Consider the following 13110-nt stretch of genomic DNA (forward strand, 5'->3'; position numbering starts at 1 on the left):
AGAGAGGGGATCATCAGATCCTGAAAGCACACAGAGTTGTGGATCAGTAGCTGGCTTTTCTCCAGCTCTATCTTGCCCCTTCTTCCCACAATTGCTAATGAAGCACTTTGCTGAACTGGGCTGAGTGGCCCCTTGCCTGAGGTTTGCTGTCTAGGTGGGACCTGAGACACTCAGAGTGTGAAGAACCCTCTAGGTGAGACAGAGTATCTTGAGCACCATATGGCCCTGTGGTACAGGCAGGGCCTTTCCATGGTGTTCTGGCTGTGCTGTCTGAGAGCCACCAGCCTTGCACAACTGGGAAACACTTGAAATGGAGTTGTACCAATGGGGAAAATGAACTTTAAATTCTGTTTAAGTTACTGCAACGGCTGTGTGCTGTGTATGGGATGTAACTGGTGTAGTCCCTGCTTAGCATGGGCAAAGCCCTGGATTCGATCCCAGCACTGCATAAACTGGGCTTGGTAGCATATGCCTGTAATCCCAGCATTCGGGAGGTAGAAGCAGGAGGATCAGAAGTTCCTATCAAATCTGAGGCTAACCTGGGTTACTTGACACCTTGCAAAAAAAACAAAACAAAACAAGGAGGCTTATGCTCCACTGTAAGACAGTGCTGTGCAAAATATCAGGGCAAGCTGTGGTGACGATGAAATTCGTGTGGACATCCTAGCAAGCGTGGGGGTTGCTGGAAGAGGAAGAGAAAGAATGCGGAGAGCTGGGGGATTGGGCTCAGAACACGGCTTTAAGTCAGGGAGTCCATGTGGGACCAGAAAAAGAGGACTAGGTAGAGAGGCTGGGTCTGGCAGGCCGTACAGTGACAAGGAGGAGTGGTTGGAAGATGTTTCCAGTAAGAGTTGCCATGGCTACATATCAGAGGTTTTGAGAAGGCGTGGCAGCCATAGGGGAGGGTGAGGGTGAGGGTGAAGTGATGCTGTGTATGGTGCCCCCCAAATGATGCCAGAGGCTGGCAGTGGGCACTGCAGGTCTGATTTGGGGATTCTTGACCTGGGTGCTCTTGAGAAAGCTGAACCCAAGGACAGAGAGCGACTGGATGGAGTGTCACTAGGGAATGACTTCCCCATAAGGGGAAGGAAGTGTGTGGGTCCTGGTGCTTGTGGGTCAGGAATAGGAGAGGAACGGGACCTGGGGGCACCGGACTGGTTCCCAGGCTGAGCCAGAGCTCTTTGGAGGCCTGTTCACCTATACCCTGCCATGGCAACTTTTTCTAGAAATGTCTACTGAACTGCACCTCTCTCTCCATCCCACTGCCGCTCCCTACACAGGCAGGGTCCTCTTTGCTTTGTCCCTGACTGGCTAGCCACAAAGACCCATTGAGGAGAATCTTCTGGAAATGTTGCTCCAGGCTGCCCTTCTCATGCTTGCCAGGCTATGATGGAGGCAAGGGAGAACGATGGTCTAGCCTGAGGTAGTGGTGGTTCCAGGGATGAGACGGAATTGTGCCCACTGTGCATCTAGAATTACCATTATCCTGATCTCTGCTGCCTTGCCAGCCCCACCCCTCTGCAGGACTCAGGAGCTAAGGGGGCCACACCTGGCCCTGAGAAGCCCCAGACCCTTCCCAGTGCTGAGCTACTCTCTACTCTGAGTGATAATTCTGGATTGTCATTAGCATGGTGTGAGTGCTGGAGCTGGTGCCCATTCCAGGATGGCTCACGGAGAAGTTGAGGCTCTCCTGCATTGTAGCATGAGAACAGTCAGGGTTGTCTCTCAACTCCTCTCCTGGGCAAGGGCTGAGGGCTCATGATGCCCACAGCACTCTCTGTCTGCGGCCTGGTTCTGAGGACTGCCCTGTGAGCCACGGGTAGTCTGTCTACTGTGCCTGAGGAGTGGGGGGGAGGGGGGGAGATGGACACTCCCACAAAGGCGTGGGAACAAGAGCGGGGAGAGGCCAAGGGGTTGAACTCTGCCTTATGGGCAGCTGAAGTGGAAGTGGGGATCCAGGTTCAAGACTTAGGAGGTGAAGACATCACTTTAGTAAGATTCACTTTGGTAAGCAGGATCACATTTTTTTTTTTTAAAATCCAAAAAACGGAGAAGTTAGGGGTGAAACACAGTTAAGTGATATGAGAGCCCCTGACATGTCAAACGAGGCTGTTAAGGAAATATAGGTAGGCAGCCTATTCTTCCCTGGTCTCTGATGACCTCAGACATGGATTAAGCAAAAGCATGGGGAATACTAGTTGGACATACAGGAGGACTTCCCAACTCTTGGAGGAATCCCATCCCAGTGCCAAGGCTCAAGGCTGCTAACATCTTGTCCTCACAGTTCCCCCCAAGAGGGCAGTGCTTGCCATTCCACACAAGAGGCTGCCCTGACTTCTGGGGCCCTCTCTAGCCCAGGAGGTAGCATGCAGGCCTAGTCTCTCAGGTGGCTGAAGGAAGACACAGACTTTCTTTTTCTATACTGGTCTAGGGTGCTGACGAGTTCATGGGTCGCTGTATTTGTCAGCCAAGCCTGGAACGGATGCCCCGCCTGGCCTGGTTCCCACTGACCAGGGGCAGCCAGCCTGCTGGCGAGCTGCTGGCAGCATTCGAGCTTATCCAGAGAGAGAAGGTAAGGCTGGCCACGGTCCAGGTCTGGGAGGCCCAGCTAGGGCACAGGCCAAGGGTGGCGGGGCTGTCCACATGCTGAACTCAGTAGGAACTGAAGTGAGCTCTCATACTGATACGTATGCTGACCATCTTCTCTGATCTTCAAGTCGGGACATAATCCATCTGAGGGTAGAGAGGGTAGACTGTTGGCTTCTGGGATGACTTCAGTTTTTCTTCCTGGGTCACTCCCCCGGTGTTTTCCTGGAGCCTGTGTAATTGGGGCAAAGGGCTTCAGGTGTAGTGAATGGGTATTGGGAGCAGGTAAGGGCAGGATCCTGGCCTGGCTGGGCCATGGTCTGCCTCTGGATCTTGTAACTAGGACCATTCTCTTAAACACCAGGCTGTTTTGAGTGCTGACCCCAGGCTTGCCATGGGTTCCACATGAACCTTGTTTGTAAGCTGCTCTGGATGTCTGAAGGACACAGCCTGTTGCCTCTTTAGCTTGTGATAGCCATATCTCGGGCTTGTCCCCTACTTGATTATGGGTGTGGAAGTGAGGGTGGATATGAGGGGCTGGGATAGGTAAGAGTGACTGACACCTTCTTCTCTCTTCTCTAGCCATCCATCCATCACGTTCCTGGCTTTGAGGTAAGTCTTGTTTGCATGTTTCCAGTCTCCCAGTATTTGCATTCCCTTCTACATATAGGGGGCCAGTTATCAGGTCCTGCCTTAGCCCACCAGGAAGCTCCTTCAGGTAGAAGGTGGCTCGGTGTGACCCCAGGGCAGGCGGGGTTGTGCCCATTGTGAATCTAGAGTTAACATCTTAGAAGTCCTCATCTTATTCAGTGGCTCCATGACCAGCATGGGTACCACCTGCCTGGAGGTCGGTGAGCATCGTGAGTTCAAGACTGCAGAGAGCTCAGAGTCCTCCATGTAGGGGCTCTGGGCTGGGCTGTGGCATTAGACTCACCATGATGGCTTTAACATTCATCAGAGTGCAAGTTTTACCACAGCCTCTGGGGGTGTGACCCAGGCTCAGGGCCTTCCAATACCTAAGGCCTTTAATGTGGAGCCCAGGCTGAGGACCATGGGCTCAGGCCATGACAAAAAAAAAAAAAAAAAAAAAAAAAAAAAAAAAAAAAAAAAAAAAAAAAAAAAAAAAAAAACAAAAAAAAAGTGGGAACAACCCAGTATTGTTAGAAAGGCAAATTTCTGGGTTCACTTCTGTTCACCTGAGGGTAGAGGCCAAGCACCCCACACCTCACCCAGCCCCATGAAGTTTCTGATGCACATGGAATTTCAGTTAGCCCCATTGGCCTAACTCATGTGACCCTGCCCTCTCCTCTGCTGGCAATGTCCCCTTGGTCGTCTTCCTGCCTCTGGAAGTCCTGGTAGAAAAACCCGTGTTGAGTCTCAGGTTTATTGGCTTCCTTGTTCCACGTTAGACCATGCTCGGCTGGAGCTGCGTTGTGTGTTGTAACCACACAAGCCCCTCCCACAGTCTTGCTTCTCCCCATCTTTTTTTTGCCAACCTTCCCCCTTGTTTAGTCAGAGCTGGGCCCTCAGCTCTGCTTCTCCTGGGGATTCCAGATGGCTTTCTGTGGCTCCCCATGTCCACAATACAATTCCACAGCTTTGCCTGAGACTCTTCTAGGGGCTGCTACACAGAGTCCCAGGTCCCTCCCACCTCCTGTCTGATGTTCTTCTTCCTGTCACCTCTGAAGAGGATCTGACTTTCTCATAGTCCATTGTCCCTTCTTCATATGGGAGGGTGTGATGAGGTCGCCAGCATGCTCACCCTTGGTGGTGGAGCTTTCTGTGGGCGCCATCTTTGTCTCAGTCAGTGCTTCTGGATACTAATTGAGACCCTTTGCTCCCCTGGCTCTCCCACTCTCTCCCGGATGTGGCCCATCACAGATGCATGAAACTTCAAGGATTTTGGATGAGGTAAGCTGAACCCAAGGATGCGATGGGGGTCGGTGGTAGACCTGGAAGGATGGAGATAAAGGCCAACCTTCCGAATTCATGCTAGAGGGTAACTGATTTAGATTTTAGTCCTTTTGCTTGGCGTGGATCCACAGTTACTTAGGGTACATCCTGTGAGGTGATTCTAGCCCCAGAGTCTTGATACCCTCTTAGTAGTCTAGACATACACAGGTCACTTGAATGGCAATCCTGAGTTTTGTCTAGTTGAGTAGCAGATGGCATATTTTCAAGAATAAAATGTTGGGCAGGCACCAGAGTAGCCCAGGAAACCTTTCTGGTGGTGAAGGCCGAGTTAGAAGACTTTGACAAAGCACCAAAGAAGGCAGGAGTCACACATGTTTGGTACAGGGGCCTAGGTGCCGTACAAAGGCGGGTGGGAAGGAGAGCCTAGGGTGTAGGCTGAGCAGGAAAAGGCTGTCCATGTCCTCCGTCAGGGAGTCAGGGACTCCCTGGCCAGGGTTGAGAGCGGATACCACTTGACATTTTCGGTGCAATTTGGACTTGAAGTTCAGGATCAATCAGGATGTGGGATTGTAGTCCCCCCCACCCCACCCCATTCCCTCACTTCCTTTCACTCCCAGGCAGAGGTGGGGGCCTGCCAGCTGCTGGCCCTCTTCGCGCCTGACAGGCGGCCTCCTGCTTCTGGCGGCCATGCGGAGAGACTGCCGATTTGGAAGGCAACATAGAACCTAAGCCAAAACCCACAGGCTGTGCTGAAGAGGACCCGGCCTAGGGATGAGTTATGACAGACTTAGAATCTTTCATGACCGGATGTGTCATATGGAATAGCTAGGGCTCGGACTCAGGGTAAGGATGCGGCTGTGGCCTGACTGTCAGGAAGCAAATCTCGGACTCAGGGCAAGGATGCGGCTGTGGTGACTGTCAGGAAGCAAATCAAAACTGCAGCTAAGGGCCAGACCCTGAAGGGCTGAGCATCAGGGCTGGCAAGATCCCCTGCTGAGGCATCCTGTGGTCAGCAGGGCCAGGGGAGAATGATCCTTAGGAGTTTGCTGGACACAGACAGGGCTAGCCCGGCAGGTTCAAAGGGTTCTGGGCCCAGGGAGACCCATCCTATAAGATGACTTAGTTATGTCCTTTAACCCAGAGTGTGCCAGTGCAACCCTTAGCCCTGAACTCGACACAATTCCGCTGGCTGACGGCTGAGTCTAATGCCAAGACCTTGGGACTTACTCGGTTTTAAGGCTCCCCAGAGTCTGAGAGGAGGCAGGTCACTGCCCCTGTGGCTCTGCTCCTACAGAAAGCCTGCTGACCCAGCAGAGGTTTCTGTCTTTTTTGTGTGGTGGCCCAGCACCTGCCTGGGCCCCCTGTTAACTTCCTCCAACCTCCCAGTCCATTCCCTGTGCACACTGGGCCCACTCTCCTGGGAGTCTGGGGCCAGAGCAGAAGTGGAGGTGTGCTGGCCTGCAGGCCAGAGGCTGTAAAGCCAGACCTTAGAAGAGAGACTGGTGGGGAGGCCTCTGAGACAGCTGTTGTTGTGGGGTCCTGCTGGAGACAGGCCAGGAGGAACAGAGAGGCAGTGTCTCCAGAGTGGTTAAGTCCAGGCGCACCCTACTGCTAGCACAGTGAGGTAGGAGAGAGCCACACATGCCCTTGAGACTACGAGAGGCCGCTAAGTGAGGCTTGGGGCTGGCTGCCCACATGAATGGCTTCTGAAGCAGGACAGAGGATAGGTCCCTGGAAGAGGAGACACTGGACTTGTATTTTAAGCAAGGGAGGAACAGGAATGTTTTGGAAGCAGTGCCTTGGGTTGGAGCAACAGTAGGGGTTTAGGGACAGCAATAGCCCCTCTCCCAGGCTCTCTGCAGGGGATCACCGCTCTGTGGAGTTCCAGGTGGGGAAGTCAGGCTGCCTTGTGGGCCTGGTGCCTTTTGGCCTTTGTCCTCCCCCTTTTTTGAGCATCTTACTCCCTTCTTGTCTCACCCTTCCTCTGTGCCCTCCTTGGCCCATCTCCTTCCCCCCTTCTTCTGTGTCCTCCCTCCTCCCCCCCTTCTTTTTGGTCTGGAGAACAAAGGCAATTCAGGCTGCCAAGGGGAATGAGTTCAAAGCAACTGCAATTTTAGATTTCCCGAGAACTGGCGGTGCGCATGGGCGCATGTTAGCGAGAACTCATGCACGCGCGCGCGCGCGTGCACACACACACGGCAGGCAAAGTGTTGGGGTTCCTTGCTATTGGGACTCTTAGAACTGGGAACATGTATAGAGGAAGACCTTATCCAGGGGCTGGGGGATTTGACTTGTCCAAAGGACACTGCTAGTTGTCCCTCTTCTTTTCTGCTCTGAGGTAAGGGATGCCCTTGTAGAGGGCTGCATATGCTCTGTGGCCTTTGTACCAACAAAATGGTGGCCCAACTTGTTACCCTTAGACACCTTCCCAAATCTTGGAGTCAGCAGGGTTTATAGCTTACACTGAGACCTAGCCCAGTTTCACTCCTGCACCCCAGCATCCACTAGAAGGGAAACATTTGGTGTTTTGCAATCAGGAAAATAAGCCCAGTGCCCCCCATCCTTCTCCTCCTCCCCCAAGGCCTTAATTTGAAACACTATTTTCCTGGGAAGTGTAATTAGACCAGCATGTTGTTCCTAATGAGCAGGGTGGGGTCGACAGACAATAGAGCCTCCTGCTGCCTGGCTGCCCCCTGCCTGCAGCTCCCCAAGGAACCAGAATGTGCCCCCCTTGGGTGAGGTGGGAGTCTGAGGGCTACTGGGGACAGGGCAGTCTAGTTGGATGCAGAGGCATGTCAACACCTGCACTGCCCTGGAAAGGAACATCTGTCTAGTGTGCTGCCACCCAGGACTAAGAGTGGATCTAGGGCTTCTGCTCTCTGTCCTGAATTGGCCATTGAGATAAATGGATTGAGAGGAATCTAGGAGTAGCTTCTATTGGTGGGAAGAGATCCTCAACTGTCCCTGGATATCTGGGTCTGAGCTGGCCTGATCAACACCCTGCCCACCTGGGAACCCCCACTTTGTTCTGTCTTCAGGGCAGGCACAGGAGTTGGGTTAATATGGCTGCCTCTGACCAGGCTTATGGTATTGGCTTGTTGTCCTTGGGGCCTGGACTCCTCAGTCCTTGTCACCAGTGAGACAGCCAATCAGACATTTTGGTTGCTTTTGAAGTCTGGCCCTTCCTTTCTGGTGGTGCAGATATGTTGTCCTGTTTTAATAACTGTTACAATACCCATACTGTCCTGGAGAGATAGCTTTGGGCCCCCTAGGTAGGCTGAGCTAGGAAGAAATTGAGGAGTAGGAGCTAGCAACATGGCCTAGGCTCAGTTTTACTTCTTGAGTGAGATGAACAAAGGATGGTTAGGTTCACTGGAACTATGTGAGGCGTGTGTGTGTGTGTGTGTGTGTGTGTGTGTGTGTGTGGTGTGAGGGGTGAGTGTGGTGTGTGTGTATGTGTGGTATATGTTTGTTTAGGGTGTGTGTGTGTAAGGGGGGTTTGGTAGAGTGTCTGTCTGTCTGTCTGTCTGTCTGTCTGTCTGTCTTATATGTTGTAGGAGTCATTTAGGTATAACAGATGCCAGAGAACAAGGCTATAAGAAGTTTCTGGAGTGTTTGGAGAAATTGGAGGAAAGGTGAGGTAGACCCTGAAGACTGTACCATGTACCAGTAGTGAAGGAATCTGTTTCAGCCATGAGCAGGTGCAAGGCTCAGAGGGGGCCCAAAGCTAGCAAGGGCGCAGAGAGGACGTGACGATGATGGCAGAGCAGGTGGCAGTATAGTCAAGGAGAGCCACTTCTTGACCCTCTCCTACCTCTGCTTAATCCCTCCCTTACTTGTGGTATCTTTTCACAGTCATTGCTTATTAACTGAGTGTTGCTGGTTAGCTAGGGATAATGACAGACGGAGAAATGGCTCGGGGTGATTGATGTGTCTTTCAGTGGGATGAAGGTCGGGAGGACAGAGGATATGGGGGCCATGGAGACACTGGAACATAATAAGCTTAGGTCACCAAGGAAGATTTAAATGATGTATACAGTCCAAGCAGGAAGTGTCCAGATGAAGAGGGACAGACTGTATTCCAGACAGATGGATGGCGAGTGCTGAGTCCGAAGGTTAAAGAGAACACAGCACTTCTACTTAGGAAGGGCAATATTCCAGGGGTGGTTATCCACTCTTTGGGAATCCTGAAGGGAAAAGTCATGTGGTGAGAGACGTCAAGAGTGGCTGGAAGATGAGGGGTCTTGGGGGCCTCTTCAGGCTTTTCAAGTGTTTTGAGGACAGGGTCCCTTGAGTGACATCCTAACTTCATGCCCACAGGGTGTTGTAAGCTTTGTTAGCTAAGGATGTTTGCAGAACTGGAAGCAAAGAGACCACAGAATGGGTCACTGGACATCGGGAGGAGAAAGGAAACATGTGGATGGGGGAGGGAGAGAGGGGGAGGAGGGAAGGGAGGGGATGGGTAGCAAGAGAGAACATACAGGATAGAGATTTAGAGAGTCAGCAGTGCTTGGTGACCAATCAGACATAGTAAGGCAGGAAGGGGGAGCCAAAGGTGACACTGACTGTTGTGGTGGGTGTTGGGGCGATGTATGAGATGACATTGAGATGACATCGAAGGGAGCATGTTTTGGGGAGATGGATAAAAATGCTATCATTGGACAAGCTAAGTGTGAGAGGGTCAACTGAGGAGAGAGATGCTAAGAATGGGGCTGTGGGCTTAGGGGGAGACACCAAGGACAGAATGCCTCTGAGCAAAGATGACAGCTTTGCAGAGCTCAGGGAGGAAGTGGTGGAGGTAGCCTGGCAGATTCATCCATGAGAGGAAGAGGGAACTGAGTAGGTGGCTTTAGAAGAGACACCTAGTTCAGCTGGCAAGTGCTGACAAGGGATGGGAGAGGTGAGACTCTACTAGTGACTTGGGCTGCCGACCTTAACTTGGGAGAGACATTTCCAGGGAAGAGGTGCTGGAGCAAAGGCAGAGGGCAGAGAGGAGGAGGATGGAGGCAGGGGAGAGGACTCAGAGAAACAGCGTGGATGGATAGAGAACCCTGGGGTGGAAAGGCAGATACTGAAGGAAGGGTGAAGGATTGGAAGGCTGGGGTGAGATGGGGTCAGGGATCTGGAGAACACCAAGACTGACTGCACAGTCACAGCTCTGTGTACCCAGCTCTGGGTAGTGTGGCACACATGACACAGCATTGTACTGCAGGACTGGACCTGGACGATGTCCTAAAGACTGAGTAGAGAAGGCCATCAGGAGCCAAGTGGCATAAGGGCAGGAATGTTGCAGGAGGCCTGGGGACGGTGTCAGGATGAGAGTGGTTTCCTCACGCTAAGGAGGTGGTCCCTGAATGTCCTCTAACCTCTCTCTGCTTCTCTCCCTCCTGCTTCCACGTGGCTGGCTCTACAGCTGTGCGCCCCTGCCTTCTTCCTGCAGGGCCTCCTCCAGACGGTACCATACCAGCTTTTAACCTGCTTGGGCCTCCTTGCCTCCACCCCACTGGAGAAGTGGGCTCCCACTGTGGGGAGTCTAGTTCTCAGGCCTTACAGAGGATGCTATCACCACAGTGCTCCGGGGAAGGTGGAGCCTAGCCCACAGCTAGCTGATGGTTTCTTTTGGTGATTGTCAAAGAAATGAGTGGCTGGGTGAGGAAGATTGTCCCGCCTCCTCATTTGGCAAAGCTTAGAGGCTAATACTTCCTGTTGCTAACCCCAACCTTTTGGCCGTGGTCCCACAGTAGGTTGGGCATCAGAATATGCCACACAAAGCTTGGCCCTTAAAATAGGCCACCCTACTGCATAGCCACCTGCAGCTCATGGCTGGTGTCACGGTGCCACCGGGCTTCTGTGGTGGTTGCACAGGCTTGCTGGGGGCACCTGCCTTGAGCTATGTGGTGGGCATAGCTCTCATGCAGGTGTGCATAGAGGCAGCTCTGACTGTCACTCTTTCTAGACCATGTCACCTCCTGTGTGGGCTAGGACTAAGCTAGCTGGCTTCTACCTATGTCCTGGTGGTTTCAGGGTAGTTACAAAGCCACCATTGTTCTACAAGATGCTCCCTCAAGTGACCCTTGGAAGAACAATTAGAACTTAGTGGTAAAAACCATGGTGCTGACAGCAATGGCGGCCATAATTACAGTCACACCACTTACTAAGTGCTGTCTGGTGCCAGCTACTTCTCCTGTTCGTCTTCTTGCTTGATTCTCAGAGTGACTTTGTTCAGCGTGTTGTTATTCCCTGTCTTTATGAGGACACTGAGTCACTGCTGCTGAGTAACCTGCCCAGGCCCACACGGCTAGGAAGTAACAGGGATGGCATTAGAGTTCAGGGCTATCTGCTCCGGGACCTGAGGTCCTTATTACCATGGTTCTGGGTGGTGTGGTATTGGTAGCGGACCACAGGGCAGGAGGTGGTTGGAGTCGCTGTGAGATTTGATGTAGGCAGGAGGAAACTGGCCTTTTTCTCTGTTCCTGTGGCTCTTGTCATTTGTACTAGTAAATGTCTGTTGACACAGCGTTCTTTCTGAAACAAGACTGATGGAGAGTAAGTCAGGTGATTGCGATGCTTGTTAAAGCGCAGCCTGTTCTGTAACATTCAAGACCTCCGTGTGGGGATGTGCTGTACGCGCAACTCACAGTGATGGTAAGAGACAATTTCTAGTACAACCTGTATGTGCGTTTATTCTGAAGGTCTCCCACTAGGTGGCAGTGAAGTTTCTTGACCTAATAAACTTATAAAACGCATGGAGTCAAAAGTCTTAAGAAAAGGGCATTTTACTCTAAGTGGCCTAGTAGTGCTCGTGAGTATTTACCTGACGCAGGCAGACACTTTTCTGGTTGTGTGGCGCAGACGGCTCAGCTCTTGTGCTAGTGGCTGTCTGGAGAGTAACCTCTGTTACTAAGGATAGCACATGCAGAGAAGCTGAGTGACAGAAAGGAAGGATGATGGCCTTTCTCGTCTTGTGGATGGTAGAGCTTGTGTTCACACCCAAAGCCACCATGCTCTGAGTTCATAAACCTGAGATCACGCTTCTCTCTACTGCCTTATGTGCCATGCTCCCCACATAGCTCTTGGTGATTCCTGCCTGGCTCTTTTTGGAAGCCCTGAGCAGGCCAGTATCACCCTATGCCTCATACATCCCTGGTCTGTGCGGGTAATGGAGCCTCCTCTGGAGCACTGATGATGCACGGTGTCATATAAGGACAGTGGCCACACAGCAATGCGTCTCATTTGCCATTGCTCTGTTGTTCTTCCTGGCTCTGTTCTTGTGGAATACAGATGTGGCTATAGGGTTGGGGGTTAGAGGATGTCTGGGTGGAAACCAGGGTGTGTCTCAGCTGGGGAGGGGGCAGGAGTTCCAGGGTTGGGGGAAGTGACTGAGAGACTGAAATAGATGGGCCAGGATGGGGCAGGAGGGTGTGCATGCTGTGTCAGCATGAATGCATTCCTATGAGCACACATGTGTGCTGAAGACGGGAACACATAAGTAGCTTGGTGGTGTTCTGGAGCCCGTGTGGTGGGAGGACCGCCTTGCCCTTGTGCAAGGATGTGTTCATTCTGATCCTGGACAGGATGGTGCCCAGATGAGGCTACTCCTGCACCCTCATTTTTACTCCCTGTTTGTCCACCTCAAGCGCTGTCCCCCATTCCCGTGTCTCTCAATGCATGCCATTGCTTTTTGCCTGTCTATTTGTTCTTATTCCACTGCCTTGGCCTTCCCCAACCCTGTGCTCTTTTTTCCACTTGCTGTCTTCTGCAGACGGAGGACACAGACTTGCCTTACCCACCACCTCAAAGGGAGGCCAACATCTACATGGTTCCCCAGAACATCAAGCCAGCTCTCCAGCGAACTGCCATCGAGGTGATCCTGGCTGCGGGACAGGGGCCGCCAGCCTGGTCTTCCCATTTGTCTCAGACTAGCTCAGCTGCTCTCCCTTCCCTTCTTCTGTTCCTAGATCCTGGCTTGGGGCCTGCGGAACATGAAGAGCTATCAGATGGCCAGCATCTCTTCCCCCAGCCTCGTGGTGGAGTGTGGTGGGCAGACAGTACAATCCTGTGTCATCAGAAACCTTCGGAAGAACCCCAACTTTGATGTCTGTACTCTGTTCATGGAAGTGGTGAGCCTTACCTCCTTGTGATTCCCTTCCAGAGTCCTGAGGGGTAGAGTGACCTAATGATCCCAGCACCCCTGGGGTTCAGCTCCAGCTCCCAGAAGGGCCCAGGTGTGTGTGTGTGTGGAAGGGGGGAGTCATATCATCTCCACACTCCACTATCCTATGAATACAGAAATTACTCTCTGCCTCACTGAAGGCTTTTGTCCTGTGTGTAGCACACACTCGCCCTTTTGCCCGATTCTGGGTCAGCAACGCCTCAGGAGCCAGGAGCCTTGCGTCTCTTTTAGGGACGGCTTTCATTGTCTGCCTCCTCCCTGGACCTCCCAGGGCTGACCTTCAGCCCTCCTTCCCAGGTTTTCCTGCCTGGTTCTGTCTTAGCTTGAGCCCTGCAGGGAAACTTTAACCTCCAGTCCCCAGCCCCCAGTTCTGCTTCTTAGCCTCCCATCCCCAGACACGGGGCCCTCAGCTGTCAGCTCAATCTCAGCTTTCAGTT

At 52.4% G+C, this 13110-nt stretch overlaps 1 protein-coding gene across 16 annotated transcripts in view; it reads left to right on the forward strand.

The window, feature by feature from the left end:
- Dysf (dysferlin) overlaps nt 1-13110 on the forward strand; it is a 201572-nt gene that overhangs the window by 127596 nt on the left and 60866 nt on the right. For all 16 annotated transcript variants that reach the window (XM_034511381.2, XM_076939996.1, XM_034511380.2 and 13 more), the window contains 5 exons: nt 2432-2572; nt 3169-3198; nt 4468-4497; nt 12263-12364; nt 12459-12620. In XM_034511381.2, the coding sequence (XP_034367272.1) occupies nt 2432-2572; nt 3169-3198; nt 4468-4497; nt 12263-12364; nt 12459-12620 (465 nt within the window). The remainder of the gene's footprint in view (nt 1-2431; nt 2573-3168; nt 3199-4467; nt 4498-12262; nt 12365-12458; nt 12621-13110) is intronic.

Source organism: Arvicanthis niloticus, chromosome 9, assembly GCF_011762505.2.
Source record: "Arvicanthis niloticus isolate mArvNil1 chromosome 9, mArvNil1.pat.X, whole genome shotgun sequence".
NCBI lineage: Eukaryota > Metazoa > Chordata > Mammalia > Rodentia > Muridae > Arvicanthis > Arvicanthis niloticus.